A 21,051-nucleotide genomic window follows, 5' to 3' on the forward strand; every position below is an offset into this window, starting at 1 on the left:
TATAAAAGCATGCTTTGATTTTTTCCCCAAAATGAAATGACCATCCTCCTCCTGTCCAAAATTCAGGAAAAATACCTATAAGCTCAGAACAAATATAAGCAAAGAAAAAAGCCTCTCCAAATGAAATCTTAACAATGAAAATAAAATTAGAAAAAAGGAGTACAATCTTAATAACAGAATTTGCTGAATATCTTTATTGAAATCCCCTATAAAATAGCATTTGATTTTTTTTATGATGGTGAAGGCAAAGGCTGAAGTCATACTTAATTCAAATCACACCAATCTAGTGAGATGGAACTATCAGTTTACAGGAGAGGTTTGATCCTAACAGTGTTTGCCCAGTAGACCTGGTAGAGAAAAGCTTATGCTATAAAGACAGAGTATGTAGGATGACCCCCACTACCTTTTCGCTAAGTACTACTGTAAGAAATTTTTATTAGTTTATCATTTTTATATGGTAGTGATGACTTTTTTCTCAGACACAAGGAATTATGTTTTTTATCAATGGTTCATGCCAAATCCAAGTCCTTAAAAGAAATCAGCTCAAAGCAGGTGCACAGATCTGTCAGACCTTGAAATTTGTTTTGAAACCAACCACCTGTTAGTGTAATTGTGTAGCTGTTTTTCCTGGCTTATGGGATTTTAGTTCAGCTGTTGTTCTCATGCTAACGCTTATTTCCTCTAGGAATCAGTCTGTCCATTTGTACTAAGCTACAAATTTCTATGTGACTATCTTCACCGTCTGATTCAAGGTATACATTCAGAATGTCTTGTGTAGTACCCTTAATTAATAACACATTTTGTTTACAAAATAGTTCATCATTGCTGTAGAAAAATGTATGAAAAGTAGTATTTAACATCTGCTGTGTCACATGTAATCATTTTGATGACTCATCTGTTTCTTGTTTATTTCAGGCAGCAACAAAGAACATTTACTCTTAGAGGACAATCTCAAAGATCAGATTTACTGTTGGTGCCTGAGTCACATTCTACTTATAACAGAGCACCGTTCCTCTCGCTGAGGTAAACTCTGAGTCAGGGTTTCCATTAAAACCTTCTTGTTCTAAAGTTTTATAACTTCACCAGAAGCTGACTGTGGGTTAGAGGTTAGAAAAGATACTCTCAGTATTCTTTACATGAAAGATCTGAAAGAAAAAAAAATCTGTCTACACTTGAGATAAAAGTGTAAAAGTTATAATCAGAAGGACAATGGCTTAAGATGCTTTTTGTAAATGAGAAATGACATGTATGAAATAACAATGCACTCGTGCTTCAGGGGCTAGCCAGAACTGCAGCCTAATCTCCAGGTTGCTGGTTTTGGCACCCTTTGGACCTAAGCCACCCCAGGAAAAGAACTGGACACTTGGGTGAGAACAATAGTTGAGCTGTTCACAAAATGTCTCCTGCAACAGTCAGTCCCCATCATCCTGCAGCTCCACACTGCCCTCCAGGGAGGCCTGTCAACAAAGTTACAATGTTTCCCTCAGTTTACCTCTGACAGGAGATAATTCCTTGAGAGTAAACACACAAAGTGAGTAAGAAAAATATAGCTGATATAAACATGAAAATATTCATAAGATATTTCATGACATAAAACCAGCAAAAGATAAATTATAAAGATTAAATATTCCATGTGCTCTTATTCATGCAGAGATAACTGCTATCCAAATGACTTTTTCAAGCATCACATAAGGGAAACAATAAACAATTTATGGGTAACAGTTCATAAATATACGCAGCAGTGTATGTCCAATGTGCATAGATATTTCATGGTGTAAGACATGATTACTAGGTTTATGCCTGATACAAAATATGAGTTGTTTGCAGCTATTTAAAATCATTTTGGGACACAATACACTGTTGACAAGATACATCCTATTTAAATGTATTGCCCATCCCTGACTGTAGAGCATGTGGTCCTGAGATTATCAGAAGGAACACTTCTAAAATGCACTGAAAAACTCAATTGTTATCATTGTCATAACTTAAAAAGACTACACCTTTTTATAGAGATCTGTTAAAAGAAATCCTGCTGCTTATCATAAGCACGTACCAAAGTTCCTGTTTTTTTAGAAGTTTTATTAATTGCAAATGTTGTTTACTAGAGGAAAACCCTGACTGAAGCTCTAAAACAAAGAGAATAGTTGTAACTTTAATCCTTTCAATAAGCCTTTGTTTCCCATTGACTAAAAACTTCCTAAAGGAAGTAGAGCTGTGAAAATCCAGGAAGGAATTAGATTTGCCAATTCTGTTCCTACTTGGATTCAGATGCAAAGGCTTTGTTACTCATTGTACAAATGTTTGAGTAAAAAAAAAAAAAAGAACGATTAAAAAAATGCATTTTTGCCAAGGTTGAGAATTATTAGTTAAAGAGCATTCCTTATCAAAGAATGCACATTATGAAATTAATAACTTAAAAAATAAATAATACATTAATCTTTTGGCTGCTGCTTTTTGTTCAGTGGTGTTTCTTTTTTTTTTCCTTATCTAAGGGGAACTTGGATACCAGGCTGATGACTGTACAAAAAACTAGGTAAGTAAACAAATATGGAAAGAAAAAATCAAACACAACCTCTTACTTAAATAAAGCATGCTTTGCAGCATCGAAAAAAAGGAGAAATCTTCAAAGTCCCTTTCCATGACAACGAGTAATTGCACACTGGAAAGTGTACTATTGTGACAATAAAGCTGAATTCCCTGAAGACCTTTCAGAGACACTACCAGGTTGTTTTGTATTTTTTTCCATATGCTCCTTTTCACTCTGTACCACTTCATGCTCTCCAGGTTTTCACTAGCCAAACATGTGGAGAGTAGGTAAATATATAATTACTTATTCCTTAGGCCAGAGATCCTTTTAATTTCGTATCCTAAAATACCTTAAAGGCAACTGCCATCTCCTTCCTACCAACACTGTGTATAATTTAACCATTAATTTCTTCATCAACAGCACATTGGAAGATTGAAGAATATTTGAGCCACCATTTTTTTAAAGTGCTACATAAGAATAGATAATGGCTGGTGATGATTGCTTTCAACAACTCCCGTTTTCAGTGGAAGTGTTGTTTAGCATGTTATAGTACCCAGCTTTTAAGTAAAGCCAACACTGTAATTTAACAAATGTCAAAGGTCTGGCCTAACTTAGCTGGGCCACTGAGTTGGAAAGGGTATGTTTGGAGTTCCAGTAGCCAACAGCAGGCAACAAAGTGGTGTGGTGACATCATATTCAGTCCATATACTGCTAGCTCAAACCATCCAGAAAAGAGCCTGACTGAGAGTGATCTTCAGCCAAAGCACAAGCAAATGCCTCTGGGTTCCTAAAGACACATATTTACGACTCTGTTGTGGAAATGCCCATATAATATTTGTAATACAAATAGACATATGACTCAAATTTTGGAATAGCTTTGGTTTGGGGATATTACAGGTGCTAATGCCTCACCTTCGAGGATAGACAGATATCATTATTCACAGTGACTTAAAACTTCCCCTAAGATTTTCCTGTTAATAGAGATACACGGAGTACATCTCCAAAATCACTAAGAAGTGTTTTGATTAGATTAGATTATAACAGGAGAAAGGAGAAGAGGGAAAGGGAAAGGAGACACCTCCCCTCCCCCCCCCCAAGATTTCTGCATTCTACTTTTGTTCACAACTGACAACCTCCTCCCTCCCTTTAAGATGGAAAAACCAGTTTTAATTTAAATTACAAACTGTTGACCAGGCCTCAGCTTGGCTTTGCAATTCACTATATGCCTGAGGGATAAATTATTTAGCATTAGCACATGGTATGTCATGTCTTGTTACTTAAGTGGAATATGGCTTCCATCCAGCTGTACCCCCGGGGCCCCCCGATTGGCTGCGGGTGATGTCATTTCCATTTGGTAATCCTCCGGGAAGGCCCAAGGGACAGAGCTAGCTGCCCCCTCCCCCAAGCAGGTCCCCCAGCCCCTCTGCCTCCCCCCAGGCCCAGTGCTGGCTTTGCTCGTACCTATCAATCTAAGGTTCACTGCAGGTACTGCCCCAATTACACTATTTTCAATAATAGTGCAATGAAACAGAAGGTGCAGCAGATGAGCTACATCATCTGCACATAGCATTTTGTTTTCCTAACAGAAGATTTGTAATAATCTTTGTGAGACGGATATAGGAAAACGATTTTTTTCTGCAGTCCCAAATTAGATGGAGACTTTTGAGAGGTTTATGTAACCAAATATGAAATAACTCGCCAGTAATTCTTTCTAAAATTAATTTATTTTTTTGTATTTTCAGTGTATTGCAGAATTTGGTCAAAAAACCTGTTTCTGCACTGCAAGATAAAGGGATACTGGACAAATGACCTGAGAGCATGAACACCGGAAAATTCCTCTTCTGAAAGTTTGGCAATGGAATAATTAGCTACATTGCCCTTTAAACGGCCATATTTTGTTTTCAGTTAACACCCTCATTGTATTAAAAGGGTTTTTCCTACAGAACCACCTTCAGGTCATTTGCCCCCGAGGAAAGAGTCATTATGATACTCACAGTGGAAGGCTCCCAGCATAAAAATAGGGTTGGTTTGTTTTGATTGAATTTCACAGCAAAGTCAGTGAAATGCCGAGAATTACAGGACACTCTGTTGTACAGATGGTATTGTCTACTCCGTGGTGGGGCACAAGATTTGCATTTGCCTGTTAGACAAGTTTCAGCAGTGGTTCTGCTCAGCCTCGTGTTCTAAGTGATAGGTAACAGAAAAGACTTAACTGACACACTGAACGAAATCCACGTGTTTAGTTACAGTTACATTACCAATTAAGTACGGTCTGACACCCGATTGTCAGAAATTTGTTTCATGTGGTGAGGAGGTATGAAAACTGACTGTGATTTCCTTTCTCTGTTACTGGATCTTAGCTCTCTGCAATAGTGTTTTGCATGAGAAGAATTTTGTGAGACCTATGTGGTCTTACGGTGAAGCACACAATTCTCTGAGACAGACACAGAAGGGGAACTTTGCACGGGGATTCCCACGAGAAGAGATGCTGAACCAATGCAGTACAAAGCGCAGCAAAATAAACAACTGTAAGACAGGAAATTAAGAACCCTAATTGGTACCGCAAGAGGGATTAGTCAAATGCGAAAATTCAAAACTGCTGTTTAAATCAGGACAGCTAACTCCTTCTCATCCTGCGCAAAATAAACAGTTCACAGTCCTAGGACTCAACAGCTGCTTGCAACTTTGATTTCTGCCATTTGAATGCCGGCACCTGCAGCAAGCCCAGACCTCAATACTGTAGCATTGATTTAAGCACGCAGCTGGAGGGAAACACCTGGATTTGCACTAACGCTCATTTTCTGCTGGCTACCAGCTCTACTTTGGGTTTTAGCTAACAATAAACTCTGGAACTGGCAGGGGTGCAGGAGAGTAAACCACTATCAGGCTGAGGACTGGCAAGCGAGATTTGCAAATAAAATAGAAGCAAAGTGCACTCTGGATCGGCTACCAAGCTACACCGAACACATTAGTTAGCCACCTCACAGTCCAGCACGTTACCTCGGGCCGTAACATGCCAGACAGAAGCAGGGCTAGCGAGGACCGCACTGCCCAGTCTCAGAGCCGTGGCCCAAGGCCAGCACATGTCCGCTTTTCCCCTCAGCATTAGAGCGGGGCTGGAGCCTCTGAACCCGTCAGGGCGGCTGTACTTCCGTGGGAAAGACCGTTTCGAGTGCCGCCCGCCTCCGAAGCAGAGGGGCAGGGCGGCAGGCAGCAGCCCTGCCCGCCGCAGGGAGGGAGGTAAGCGACATCTCCCTGCCCTGAGGCACTTCGCGCCACGACCAGCACCACTGCCCCCGGTGTCAGCAGCATGCACGCTGCCCGCCGGCAGGCACACACCCGAGACGAAAGCTCAGTTGTCGCGATAGGCAACGCGAAGTGGGGAAGACCCGGCGTTCTCACGCTGCTGCCTCAGCTCTCGCGAGAGTTGGGTACACGGAAGCGCGCACGGGGTTGTGCTGTGCCGTGCCGTGCCGTGCTGTGCTCGAAAGTCCGTGCCGGCCGCAGCAGGATGCCGAGTGCCGCCAGTCGCGGCCAAGACCGCCGCCCGGAGAGCGACGAGTCGTCGTCGGCTGATGTGGGTCTCCGCGGGGAGGGGGCGGGCGCGGCGTTGAGGGGTAGGGTCCGGCCTAGCGTGGGGCTGAGGCCAGCGCGGAGGCAGCGGACAGCTGCGTCCCCTGTGGGGTGGGGAGGCCAGGCCTTGGTGTGCCTCGCCCGGCCCCAGGGCAGAGCTGCGTTTTGCTTTTTCCCCCTCCCGTCTTCCTTCCCCTTCGCAGGGCCCAGCCAGTTAGTGATCTACTGAAGTGTTCTGCCTGTCTCCGTCACACGGCGTTTGCAGAGTCTTGCTGGAATCTGGTCACCGCGTGTGCGGGTGGAGTAGGCCCCGCCTGTGAGCTGAGGAGCAGCACAGCCCTGTCCCTGTGCCCTTCCCCCTAATGGACTGTGCTGCTGATCCATAACCAGGCTACTGCTCCATGAACACCTGTGGCGCCTGTTGGCTTTGCAGGTGTTTCTGTCTTGCGCTTGAAGATCGCAGATGAGTGCTGAAAAAAACCCCAAGCATCAGTTCATTTTGTTTCGATTTTGCTTGCAGTTGAAAAGCCAAAAGTGCATCAGCAGTAAGGAATTCTGAGTAAAGATGACTTCTGTAAAACTATACACGGGCTGTAATTCAGCAAAAGCAGAGAAGTGAAGACCACCTAAAATGTTTAGAATTATCTTAGGTTCATATATTGAATATAATAAAATAAATAAACTATAGTGCCTTTTGCTTTTGTTTTAACTGAGTGTGCTTAGTTGGAAAACAAGAATTGCGATCTTTTTGATGAAAAGGCTGCATCCCTCCCCCACCCTGTGTCTTACCTAGCAGATTTTGTTAGCAGGCAGTTGAGCTTGCTTTGCCTGTCATAATGACGTGATCTGCTGGATTTCTAAGTGTGCCTGGGTATGGGGAGGAAATACTTAGCAATGGACTTCTGTAGAGCTTGGATGTTTTTCAGGGAGTAGGCTCTATATAGGACTATTCACACTAACCTCTGTAGCAAATCACGATCTTAATGTTTGCTGTTGGAATTTTTTTTTCTTACATGGCACAATTCTGTTGCGTATCTCAGAGTCTAAAGCACAATTTCTTGACTTTATTGTTATGGCTAATTGTTTTGTATTGCCTCAGTTAACTGTAATGACTTTTTAAATCTTTTTGTGTATGCTTCTATTACATGTTAACTGTAATGACTTTTTAAATCTTTTTGTGTATGCTTCTATTACATATGTTTCTCACCTCCATTTTAGGATTATGCTAAGGAAAGATATGGAGTGTCCCCAATGATACAATCTCAAGAGAAACCAGGTCAGTTAAAAAACAGGAAAACTTTTTTAAAAAGGGGGGAAGAGAGAAGTAAAGTTATATACTTGATATCTTCAGTACTTGTTTGAGAAAGAATTGATCATACATTTTCATTCAAATCTCGCTATCATTTCCTTTTATTTGAATGCATTTGGCATATGTGAGGTTGTCTTTGGAGTGCTATGTCCAGTTTTGGGCTCTCTGGTGCCAGGAAAGTATGAACATTTTGGAACCAGTCCAGTGGAGAGCTACCAAATTGTTCAGGGGACTAGGGCACAGGATCTCTGAGGCGAGGCTGAGGGAACTGGGCTTATTCAGCCTGGAGAAGACTAGGCTGTGGGGTGATCTTATTACTGTTTAAAGCTTCTTAATGGAGGATGTAGAGAAGACAAAGCCAGACTCTTTGAAGGTGTGTGGTAACTGGACAAGAGGTTATGGGCACAGGCAGGAACACAGGAAATTCCAGTTACATAGAAGGAAAAAATGAGTGTGGTCAGATACTGAATCTGGGTCCAGAGAGGTTATGGAATCTCAGTCTTTGCTCTGCCTGGACCATGCCCTACACAGCTTGTCAGCTGTTGTAGGCTTGACAATTCTTGCCTTAGATTATTATTATTTGTAATGTACCAAGTCAGAGATGTCATCTTTTTTCTTTGTTTGGGTAAGTTCTGCTATGGCTTGCTGCAACAGTGCTCTGAGTAGGATAGCTGTCTGCTTATGTCACCTTCATTAGTCCTGCAGATGAGCACCTAACTGTTCTACGATTCTGTGATTATTCACACCACTATGAATCCTTATTTTCTACTGATGGAGAATTGGGATTCAGAAAGACTTGTTAGATAGAGAACAGTCTCATCCCAAGAAATACTAATCTTCTTATTATTCAGTGCATGAAATGGGTGAGGGAAGGTATTAGATTGGCTTCTTGTAACTTCTTCATAACGAAATGTAAAAAATAAGCATAATCTGTGATTGGGTGATTTTTTATTTTTTTTTTTCCCCTCTGAATTGTTGTTTTGGTTGAACTTCCTTAGGAAGGGAATTGCAGAATATAGGGAAGAGGAGGAACCACAAACACTATCATAGGTGGAAACCAACTGAAGGGGAACATTATGTCAAGAGTGTAACAGGACAAGAAGATCCCTAGAGACTGTATTAACAGTCATTATTGAATAAAATACATATTAGCTATCAAAGAAAGGGAGCTAAAGTTGAAATCGCAATGTAAGCTGGCCAAACTGCTGGCGTCTGTGGTCTCCCTGTTGCTGGGTCTTCTGCTGATCTGTGCCAGCATGCCGATAATGACAATTTGTTTAGCCAGCCTAGCAAAGTGAAAGAGGCTGGCTGAGGGTATGATAACTGCTGGAAGTGGCAGGAATACAGCTATCCATAGTTACATGTAACCACATAACAGTCCATAAATTGGTGTGCAGTTCCAACCTAGAAGGTATACTATTAAGGAAAATTAGTAACTCCAAGTTGACATCTGACTGGTTAACCTGCATTGCTGACTGCAGGCTGAAAAAATGTCCCATTGGATCTCTGTTCCCGACGCTCTTCTGTGATGACATTTGGATCACCAGAGTTTCAGCAAGCTGTTTCCTCTGCCACTTTCACACCCTGTAGCAAACAAGTGTGTGAGAGACCAAAGCTGGCAGATTGAGATGATGGGTCAAATCCTAGTCTCATGGAGAAAGTGCCCCTCCAGTTGTCTCACAGTCAAAATAAACACTCAAAAATGTGGAGAAAAAAAGAATATGTTGAGAAGGAAAATTGGTGAAATCTACAGGAAATGATACGAGAAGGGCAGAGTGTTGTGTTCAGATCTGTTGTCCCCTTGACAATCCTTGTTTAAGAAAAAAAAAAAGCCTTAGCCAGTGTCTGGGTAAGATTGAATAGGTTTTTCATTAAAATACAATTTAAAACACTCTCACTGTTCCAATTTTTAGAAGAGTATTATCTAGAACACCAGAATTAGGTAACAATGAACCAAAATACTTCTAACAAAAAAGTTCAGGATCAGGCTAGTCCCTTTCTTGATAATAATGCTCTCTTAGTTAAAGATTCAGTAGTTCCTGTCAGGGAGAGCTCTTATCAAAGGGCTCATGGGAGGATGAAGTCATCACTCATTATTAGTAGTGTGTATATGCTTTTCCCCAAAGTATTGTGCTTGCATTGAGTGTCTTGGAGGAACTACTGCCTGGGGCAGGAGGTGGCAGGGGAGCACAAATGTGAGTGTTCACACCTGAACTGTGTTTATTTTGTTTCTGAAGACTGTGGGTACATGTAATTTCTAAGTCAGAGTGATGAATTGTGATATGACACATGCAGCTCCACATACTGTCTGGTAACTGGAGCCAACAGACAATGCTGCACAGTTGTGGGTAGGAGATCAGTTGTCCCTCTACAGCTTTAGGCTTGCTGTGGTAATTGCACTCTCCTGAGCACACTGCCAGGACATGGGAAGTTGAAAAGCTTGGAGTGTTCAGAGCAAATTATTCTCTCTTTCCATGGGTAGGCTTGTTGTCCTTCCACTGTACTGATAGATTCTTGTTCCTCTGCAAGCAAATTAAAACCCTTCACATGTTCACAGAGTTGTTGCACAGATGCTCCACCTTGCTCTACTGATCTCACGCACACTTGTGCCTTCATTCTTCATCCACTTCAGCCTTTCTTCTGCTGATGTTGGCTGTGTGTGCTATGTGATGCTCTCACTTCCTGTTACATCATGTTTTTAAATCCTTCCTGCATGATTGAGGCTATGATTGCTGGTAAAACTTAATTTACCTTGCCCTTTTTCTCCCTTCAGCCCCATTACCTTCATCTCTACCTGGAAGCTGCTTTCATCTTATACTGCTTTTGGCTTTCAGGATTTTTTTATTAAATTTAAATCCTCTTTTTCAAATTTATCCAGCATTGTGAGGATGCTGGCACTTCGCAGAGACAGCAGAAATATTGATCATACTGTTCAAAACTGTGATGCAAGCTAAATGAGCAAACCTGGGGTATGGGTCTGGGAGTGGAAAAGTGATTGTCTTGTATAACCCACACAGCTCTTTGGGAAATAAAAAAATAAAGTTTCGCATTAACATGACTTAAGCTGGCAATGAAGGTGAGGTAGCATGAATGTTGAATTGGGGCTGGAAGTGTAATTTCAGACTTAAGAGTGTATTGTTTGAACTTTGTTTAAAGTCTTTGTTCCCTTCATGGCAACTATAGCATAGTTTAAACATCTATTTTTGCATTATTTAGTTGTCTGTGTTTATGTGGCAAGAAAATATAAGTGTAGCTTGCAATTGTGAAAGAACATGTAGGTGACAGCCTGAAGGGTATGGTTTCAACAGGACCTGAAAAGTCCAAGAAGCTCTCACTTTTTCATGGAAGAAATCTTTTTCATGGGAGAAATTAACTGAAAAGTGTTCCAGGTGAATTGATACGTGAGAGTAAAGAAGGAAGATTTGAGCTACAGCATGTTGGTTGGACAATAGAAAAATGAATGACAAACGATTGCTTACCCCAAGAAATGCAGACATTATCATGAGCTACTGGCATTTTAGAAATGAGAGGAAAAGCAGAATGGGAAGTGTTGAAGAAGGGAAACAAAGTGACATAACAGTTGCTACATCTGGCTGTTTTCAGTGATGCCCAGCGGCAGGACCAGAGATGGGCACAAACAGAGAAGGTTTATTCTGAACATAGAATTGTGAGGAAACATTTTTTGCTATGAGGGTGACCAGGCACTGGCATAGGTTGTCCAGGGTAATTGTGGAGTCTCTTTCCATGAAGATATTAAAAATACATCAGAATGCAGTCTTGGACAACTGGCTCTAGGTGGTCCTGCTTGAGCAGGGGGTTGGACCAGGTGACCTCCAGAGGCCCCTCCCAACCTCCACCATGCTGTGATTCTGCAGTCTGCTTTTGGAAAAAAATGGTTTTATGATGTCTCTTTTGATACTGTTTTATTACCTGTATTATGAAAGGTGAAATAGTTTTTAATAATTCATACCAGGTAAAATTTTCTGTGTTAAAGGTGTCTTGTTTAGTCTTGATGAAACATGAACCATTATGTACACAAAAGACTTAAAAAATATTTATCTAATGCAGATGGTTCCTGAAACACTAAGGATCCATAAAAAAAGTAGCACCTCATTCTGTCTTTATGCTTACGCCTGGAAAATGTTTCTAACAATATGGTTTTAAGTTGACTGAGGTAATTTTAGCTGTCTGAATATCAAACTCTTAGATATACTAAAGTGTATGGGTTGTACTGGTTGCATGTTTCCTATAGAACTGTGCTGTTAAAGTTTAAATGTCAGAAGTTGCTGGCAAGTGATAATATCTTTATTCCCTTTTCTCCCTTCCCCAGTGCACAAGTGCACACACACACACATTATTAATATATGTGAATCAGTTTCCCCATCACATTTCTCTGTGCACTTCCATTCTATTCATGTTTTGATGTTTGCCTGTGAAGAAGAAACTTCACTGCTCTGAGCATAAGTTAATAAACATTTTCAACCCCCTAAAATTTCTAGTGCGGAATGATAGGCTTGGAGGGCAAGCTGTGACTGGTATTCAGAGACAGAGGGAAGGAGTCCAGAACAGCAGATGGTAACCTAGGGTAGGCAAATTTTGGAAAAGTTCTGGCGGGAAAAGTCTAGAGTGGAAGTGTCTTGGTAAATTTACTGTTATTTTGAAACAATGGAGAAGTCTGTGATAAAACGAGAGTGAATTTGCTTGTGTTACATATCATAGACTCATAGAATAACAGTATACCTCAAGTTGAAAGAGACCTGTAAGGATCAATATCTCCCTTAGAAATTTTTCTTTTGTCTAATAAGTAGTGTTTTTCCCACATGCAAACTGTAAATGAGTAAGTGAAGCTGTTAGAAATATGCTGTGTATACTCTCTAACTCATTTGTAGATACTGTAAGAAATAAGTGTTTGAGACCATGCAAAATTACATTTGGCTGGAAAAAATACAATTAAACAATTACTTTTTAAGGAATAGTGTCATGCAGCCAGCACATTGGCAGTTCATAACTGCCCTGATTTATTTAAAAATATTTTCCTTCATAACTTATTTTTCCTTTGCTATCCAAAATCCAACCTTTCCAGACCATGCATTCCTATTGTTTAGCTTTCTTGGGTATATAGAATTTAAAGGGTTCTTTCTGGCTGGTACAATGATAGTAGTGCTTGATCAGGTTGTCAAAGAGATTCTCTCTGAAAATAAATTTTACTGGTTTTACACAGTTATACTCTTATTGCTCCAAAACGTTATTGTTTTTATCAAAATAAATATTTTCATTTGTAATTTACATGTATTTATGGTTTCTTTCTCCTACTTCTAAAAAGTAATTACTGTGATAGTCACCTTTCTACTACTAGATACAGAGAATAGTCATGTCACCTCTGAGCCTTTGTTTTGCTGTGTTCAAAATACCAGCTTTCACATTGCACAGTGGAGTCGGGCAGGCATCGCTTAGATAGCATAAGTTCAGATTAATAACTGCAGGCAGTACAGTTGCAGTACAGGGAAATCCTATCAGAAATACTGTAGTCAGGCTGAGTTCTTCCATCCATGAACTACAATAAGTCTTACTTTTGTTTTAGTGCAGTTTGACCCTGCTGTATAAGTCAAACCATAAACTTGAACCAATTTAAAACTACTTGATCAAGTACAATACCCTGAGAAAGAAAATACCATCTTTTCAGTGCATCTATTATCCTGTAGATACAAAAAATATTTTCAATTTATTATGTACTTTAGCAATGATGGAAAATGTCTTTGGAATTTAAAGTGAAAGATGTTTTTGCTTAAAATTTATTTTAAATTGCTTTTAAGATTGTGGTATTGTTTTTCTGTAATTCAGATAGAGTTTTGATTCGAATAAAAGACTTGACAGTGGAGAAGGCTGATGAAGTGGTTTGGGTTCGTGGCAGAATTCATACAAGCAGAGCTAAAGGTGAGAAGCCTTCAGGCTTTTATTTCCTCATATTTTGGCTGAATGTTTATTTTGTTGTCATGATCTGTTAGTTATGTCTTGCATACCAGAAAACTTTACCACCTGGTTAATCAGTATTCACTTTGATTGGTTATTTTCTTTTTTTTCCACCTCTCTTTTCCCAAGAGGGGAAAAGAAAAATTTGTTTTCAGCTGAGTGGAAGTGGAGTATTTTAGTAAAAGTGAATTTTAGTTTTATCATATTACTAAATAATGTGTAGGAATTTAAAAATATTATAGTCAGTCTCCTTTGGGTTTTAACAGTTGTGAGATAAAACAGTTACAAACTTCTACTGTGAAACGTACTTTTATTGTAAATGTGTCAGTTGTCAGACAGACCGTATTTATCCTGCTGCATATGAGTGTTTTCACTATACCTTTTCTTTAACAGGAGGCAAAAATCTATTTTAAAATTTCAGAATTTTTACTTTCAGTTGCCTGTATCTGGTTATACCTATTTGAACTTCAAATAAGAAACATCATCTTTACAAGACAAAGGGAAAATCCTTTTATAGGTTCTGAGTGGTGTGGGCTGTCATACTTGGCTCTTTGACAGCCATATTTCTTCCCTGGAATAAGAAGTTCTCTCTGGAGATCAGTTTACCATATGCAAACTTAAATAGGCTTTGGCCATTTCAGTTGACATCAGATGCTGACAATGGTTGTACTAGTTTCAGTTACATTTGGCAGTTCTGTAATGAGATACAAATACCTTCCCAAGAGTTAAAAGAATAGAGCATAAAGAAATTTTCTTCACAAATGAAACTTAATGATAGTCTCAGAATTGAAAATAATGTGAATTGGGGCAAGAATCCATTACTGAATATTGTCACAAACACCAGATTAATTTTTATTTTTGAGGCTTCATTAAAAAAACAAGTCCCTCTTAATGTGTCTGTGCTGCAGTCAGTTAAGGAACTGCATGTAAATATATACATATAATGCAAATTTTAGTTTGTACAAGAATCTTTATGTTTAGGAAGTCTTCTGTGATTTCCTCAATAGTTCTGTAGTGGCATTTTGTATGGAAGTGTCTCTTTCCTATTTATAGAAGCTGTCAACCCTAAAAGATGTGGAAGCCTTGGTCATTACAACTTTAGGTTGTTCAGACACGAAATACTCTCTGATTTTAATATTAACATCAGTATATGAATAAGGGTATCCTTATGGCTTTTTCTTTTGTGGCTGTAGGAAGAATTCATACTATTAACAGAATTTAGTATTATTAAACACAGGTGGTGTGTCTGTGCAGACCTTTGAAACAATGTAAAGCTCAGTAGTTGTTAGTTACTCTCTCTGTACTGTGTTTATATACAGTACCTTGCATGATATATGCACTTCAAACAGAGTAATATGTATGTAACATGGCAATATTAGCTTACAAGAAGCTGGTTGTCATCCTTCACCTTTGACCTCAAGGGGAACTATATTTTTTTCCTGAAATAAGTGCTTAATTTCAAAACTCTCTCACATAGCCTGATGAATGAAAGCAAAGGAATTGATTATGAGCATGAAGTATTCTCATTTTATTGATTGTGTTTCTTGCTCCCTCTTGGTCTGACAACACAGAACAATTCTGACATTCAGGGAATGCCATACCCTTGTTTACGTAATCTTTAGGGGAAAGAGTCTTTCAAGAAAAGCAAATGTTTAAGAGTAAAAAGTAGTATTAGTCTTTCCCACGCATGTCATTGTGCTATTCCTACCATTATGGAAAGTCTTCCAGGAAGCAGGAAAATCTTATGCAAAAATAGCTTTATTTTTTTGCAGAAGCTCAAATTTCACTTCCAAATAACCAACATATATCCTTTGTTTAATTTTGTCCAGTTCTGACCAATAAAGCAAAAACATTGAATTTGAACAACTGCAGCATCCAGCTGTCTCATATAGCAAGCCACTCATGAAATCTGATGGAAATTAACTGAAGGATGTGTAAAGAATGGGGTGTTGGGAATTTCTGTGGGTTGTACTGAAATTAAAGTGCTTGAGGCCCTGTGGTTTTTATCATAGATTGAATAAATGTTATTTCTGGCTTTATTTTAAAGCCAGCCTAAGCTACTGTTTGCTTTTATCATTGAAAAGCAGTTGGGAAATCAGCCTGGGTTCTGCCAGGCAGATGGCACTTGAGCAGTATGTTAATCTGGAACTTGGTTCTGGTTTATGAATGCAGAGGTTTATAAAACACTGAAGTAGGATGTCTGAAAATAAGAGTACCACCAAGAGCAAATTTTATAATAAACCGTATACCTTATTCTCTTTGCTGGCAGATGTCTGTAACTAGCAATATATTAATTTGTATGCCCAAACATTTTCTACTCTGTATACAAATTCCTTCCTTACAATCTTTTCTCTTAAAAGGTCTTATGTCATTTGGTGCTCACATACAAGGAAGTAAATGGATTCCTTTTTGGTTCTATGTCTTTTTTTTGACGGGAATCTCTGTGTGGGGTTTTCTCTTATTTGTTCAGTGACTAAAAGTTCCTTGCATTGGACTGAGTCAGACCTTTTTAAATAAATTTCTTTTGAAGCTTTTCATCTTTTTGAGCAGTCTTGTAGCACAGTGTTGGTTTGTTTTGTAGAAACATAAAGTTGTTTACTGTTTAATGTGAGTAAATTTGGTCTTACACTTTTCACTTAAATGCCACATAAATACTCTGAAATACATGGGAGAACATCCCATAATCCCTTTTAATTTTTTTATTTTGTTTCTCCCTCCCTCACTGTGATGCTTCTTTTTTTCCATCTCTTGATCTGGAAAGGCATCTAATCATAAAGTAAATTTGATTATGGCTTGCCTTTTTGATACTTTATTTTGCATGCCTTTGGCTCTTTGGGGAAAAGTTCTGTTTCCCCCTATAATCTTTGTAACTGTGATATTTTCACTACCTCTATCAGTGAGTGTTTGATCATTTATCTTTTGTTTGATTAGAAAGAGTTATATTCTACAAAACATCCTTTTTCTTCATGAAAACAACTACTGTTACTCATGACAAAAATATTTGAGTCCTTTTATTATGCAGATACTGATCAGACTTCTGGCTTTTGGGATTAAGTACAACTTCCAAACTTTTGCTTCCAATTATAGTATGATAGCAGGTCCCTCCATTTATTTCACTGTCTTCTTAAATATTTACTAATTGAATGACATTGTAGCTGTCTGCAGCTGCGTATTTTTTATTTGAGCATCTAACACATCATTGCTGAAACTTATATTTTGCTAAATTATTTGTGACAAAAATCGTGGAGACAGATATTTTTTTCCTAGGAAATACTGTATCAAACTACATTGTAAAGAAGAAATACTGAGATGTCACTGATGTGAGATATGACTAGCTTATCCAAAGAAACATAGTGTATTGTGTCCTATGGAAGAATTGTTTGATTTGTTGACTTGCTGGATCTGAAACACAGCCTGATCTTTTCTAATTTAAATCTGTGGTTTAATGTTTGCCTTCAAGAAATACGTACATCCATATCATATTAGCTTCTTTACTTAGATATTGTAGCCTCTGGATTACAGAAATAGCTGTACTCTGTTTTCTGAAAATGAGGAATTAATTTTTTTGCATTTCTGAAATCACAGTCATAGGAAAAGGTTAGTTATTTCCAGTACTTATAATCTTGGATTTTAATAATACTTTGTACTAGTTTTATATGTTTGCTTTTATTTCCATCAGATTGTTTGCCAAATGTTCAACATTTTGTCTTCTGATACTGTTTAAATTCTCTGCAGCTATGTGTCAGGAATGGTGATCTACATAATTACAAATGAAAACTGCAACTGGCTTTGCAGTTTCAGTGTTCAAGTTAGATACATGCTGATTTTAATGTTTAGTAATCTAAGTCAACAATAACTGGGAAATAGCTGTTTATAACAAAGCTTCTGGCTTCTTCCTATTCTTACCATTTAATGGAAACATCATAATGTTATGAGTCAGAACATGGAATTAAAATTACATTGATACATTTTATCAGATACAGGTACAACAATGAAGTGTTTGTTGTTAATTTCTCTCTCTGAGGAAGAAGCATTAAAAATCACTGTATTTCCTTAAATCTGTGTTAAAGAGTAAGTGGTTATTGGAGATGTCAGGAGTAATATGAAATTATTGTAACTGTCAGCTAAACAGATTAGAAAGTGGTTTGTTGACTTGGAAATACACATTTTAGAAGTCAACAAAGTGTAATATGTTCTTTGTAAATTATTATTAATTCCTGTTAACTTCTTTTTCCCTAAGATGTTCATGAATAAATAGCTTTTACGAAAATTTTCGATTGGATCTTTTAGGTTCTTGTCATTCACCAGAATCAATACTCCTTTTGTTCCCTTTATTCTGAATGTGTGGTGTATTACAGAATGAACATTGTTGGTTTAGTCTCTGTGGTGCAAAATCAAGCCTGTTTCTCTCAGAGGGGCTTTGTAAAGTGAACTCTACAGCTTTAATTTGGGAAGATGAGAAAAAAATTCTTCTAAAATAATGTTGAGTTGAAGTAGTTGTGAGCAAAGCAAAAAGGAAAAGTATGGTTTGCTTCTTGCAGTTGAAGAACAATGGATATTTTAAAATTCATGATTTCTACTTTTTGTTTTGCCTAGGTATTATTTCTCTTGGAAGGTTTATGTTACTTTTAGAAAATGTCCATTCACATGCTTATAGATGTAAGGCAGAATTATTTGATTTATATCAATATTTGGGGGGTGTGTGTACATACACTGACTAGTTTGATGTAGCTGTTGGGTGGAGGCAGTGATGAGGGGGATAGACAAAAACCCCTACTTAAAATTTCAGCTTACTAGTAAGGTGGTAAAGCATTTTTTTCTCATTCACAAAGACCTCGAGTAATGTGTCCTTAATACACCTGTGTTGTTTTTCCTTGCATTCAGGGAAGCAGTGTTTCTTAGTCCTGCGTCAGCAGCAGTTTAATATCCAGGCTCTTGTGGCTGTGGGACAGCATGCAAGCAAGCAGATGGTAAAGTTTGCTGCCAAGTAAGTAAGCAATTATATCCTGTTGTCAGAGTAAACAATGGTGGGAACCAGGACTCCCAGGGGTTGGGACCATTTTCACACATTAACATCAATGCTTCGTTTGTTTTAAAATGTAGTTATTTAAATTTTCAGCTCTCTACTGCATTGAATACATTACACTGACAATAGATAAAATAGAGAACAGGCTTGAAATTCATTCTGAACTGCTGAAGCAGCATTCTTTCACCATAGACAACCTACATTTACTTTCAGGCCAGCTAACAAAAAGTCTGTCGAACTGAGCTTAGTGGGACACTTCATTCTGTGCGTGGTGCTTGTGTATGTGCACATGTTCAGGGTTTTTCTACTACAAGACATGCAGTGTAGTAGTAAGTTTTATAGCTAGAACTGACATGGAGAAGTTTCATATTGCAAGTTGAAGAACGAAGAGTAGCTTCTGTGCACTGAATTAATTTTACTTACACCTTATTTTTTGGCACTAGAATGTTTAAGGAGAGTTACAGGTTATTTACTTAAATATTGGGGGAGGATAGTAGGTAGGCTTGCCAGTTAAACAAGTGTTTGTTGCTGTAATTTAAATTCAGTTATTTGTTTTATTTTGCCCTTATAGATAAAAAATTACCTTCCCCTAATGCTTGCCTCAGGATTGTGCTTTCAGTTTGTTCAGTACTGAGTATGCTAGCATGATAAAGGTGTTCTTATAGTAGAGATTTTAATCATGTATGTCTGCTTGTTCACAAATAGAAATGTGGATCAGTTTGGTGCAATAATGTTTAACATGTGGCACTTGAGTTGCTTCTATGTAGTTCTTGGCATTACTCTCATGTCTGGGAAGGGAGCCCCCACTAATTAGCTGCAAAAGTGCTACAGCCTTCAACCTTCAATATGTCAGGGAGAGGAGGGATTCATTATAGTACGGACTTCCAGAAGCCAAGTTAAAAAGGTTAGGATAATGCTTCTGCTGTTGAGGTTCAAGGCAATGGGAAAACAGAACCAGCAGTGTTTGTTGTTTGGCGATGCTTAGCATTGGCAGTGCTAGCGTGGAGCATGCTGTTTACAGGTGTTTGTGAGCCAAAGTGAAGTGTTTTGTTTCTTCATGAAATAGTTTGTTCTCTCCAGTGCTTAGAATCTTTGAAAAGAATTAAGTGTATAATCTACTTGTTTCCTAATTCATCTCCCTCTAACCTACCAACAGTCTGCCTGTACTCTCTCAACAGTTGTGCTACCAAACAGTGAAACAACTGTTACAGTTCTGATGCTCTCTCTCCTATTATCTAGTTCTCTCCAACGTCTCTCATTTTTCTTTGCAGTTCTTTACCGCTGAATTTGTTCATGAGTGGCAGAGCTCAGTGGTCGGGAGCTTATGAAAGGGAAGAGTTGTGAGAGTTGTAGGAGTTCCATGGAACTTGTAAGAATTCCATGATTTTTTTTTTCATGTGTGGATCAACTTATCTTTTTTTACTCCATTTTCTGTCAGGTTAGTGATTAAAAGTAGGTCATGGAGGTCCAGAGCTAACAAAGAGTGGTAAATGGTGGAGAAGGGTATCTGGAAAGAGTAGAGGGCAAAGCTCCTTTCTCTTCTGGTAGCAGTGAGCTATTAAATCAGATGGAATCTCATACTTTGATTCTTTCCAATTCCCTGTCATCTCCCCACTTTTCTTGACAGACCTGAGTAGGCAGACTCATGTTTGTGCTGTATTTTGACTTTCCATTCTGCTCCTTTTTGTGACAGCATTTGCTAGATGAATCCTGATACTTCAGCCTCTCTAATTTATATCATGCATGTTTTATGAATTATTTGTGCTTCTGAAATGCTTATATGTTTATCATCACATTCTTTGATTGATAGACCGTTCTCTGCTACAGCCCTCTAGGTTTTCTTTTAGGGGTTTTCTTTTGTTTTGACACCATTAGTGCAATCATTTATCATGATTCCTTCCCACCAACAAACATATTTCATTAATATCCTGCCATGCTGTTACTTTTTCCAGTGTTTTAACTTCTACAGTTTTGTCTGATGTTGCCAATGGAGCTGCCTTGTGTCCTTCAGAGGCTGATGCTGTTCCCTGACTTGTGCACTTGTGGTCTCTGTGCCAGTAACAGCTGAAGCACAGCAGCAGTAGGTGCTTTGTCTTCAGGCACTTTCCTGCTAGTTTTCACCTGCTGTAGAATAAAGCCATTGTTACTAGCAAATAAGACTGGTCTTAGATGTCTAAAAATAACTGTACTGTTTCTCTGCCTTTCTCAGTGTCTTTTGTCATCCTCTCCTTTTGTTTCCTATACATTAAATGAGGAGACACACATTTATTGATGAAAACATTTAACTTAAAAACCTTACAGTTCATTAAATTTTTTTTAACTAAACTTTTCCACTGGTAGTACATGAATTTTATTTTTCATGTGCTACTTTTTCATATTTTGATACTGGGTCCAAAATATTCTTTAAAATACTTTGTGAAATTCTGGATATTGAATTTTTAATGAGAACTGATTAAATCATGAGCATTTTTTTTACAGACTTTCATAAATAATAAACAAACCAGTTCCTCTTTTAGATATTGGCACATGGAAACCAAGAACTTTCATAACCTTCTGTGGTCTAGCAACATTCTTGTACTAATTATCTCCATTGTCATAAGAATGTGAGTTCTTTTTAATAAAACATTCTTAATACTGGTTTGGCTC

The 21,051-nt window shown here is 38.5% G+C and overlaps 1 protein-coding gene across 1 annotated transcript in view; it reads left to right on the top strand.

Annotated features, from left to right (window-relative positions):
- The first annotated feature begins 5,963 nt into the window (after window positions 1-5,963).
- The window catches only part of DARS1 (aspartyl-tRNA synthetase 1), a 40,991-nt gene continuing 25,903 nt past the window's right edge, over window positions 5,964-21,051 (top strand). Inside the window, exons 1-4 of the mRNA XM_005153759.2 lie at window positions 5,964-6,104; window positions 7,319-7,376; window positions 13,251-13,343; window positions 18,264-18,366. Of these exons, the coding sequence (XP_005153816.1) occupies window positions 6,039-6,104; window positions 7,319-7,376; window positions 13,251-13,343; window positions 18,264-18,366 (320 nt within the window). The 5' untranslated portion in view covers window positions 5,964-6,038. The remainder of the gene's footprint in view (window positions 6,105-7,318; window positions 7,377-13,250; window positions 13,344-18,263; window positions 18,367-21,051) is intronic.

Source organism: Melopsittacus undulatus, chromosome 4 (assembly GCF_012275295.1).
Source record: "Melopsittacus undulatus isolate bMelUnd1 chromosome 4, bMelUnd1.mat.Z, whole genome shotgun sequence".
In the NCBI taxonomy this organism is placed as follows: domain Eukaryota; kingdom Metazoa; phylum Chordata; class Aves; order Psittaciformes; family Psittaculidae; genus Melopsittacus; species Melopsittacus undulatus.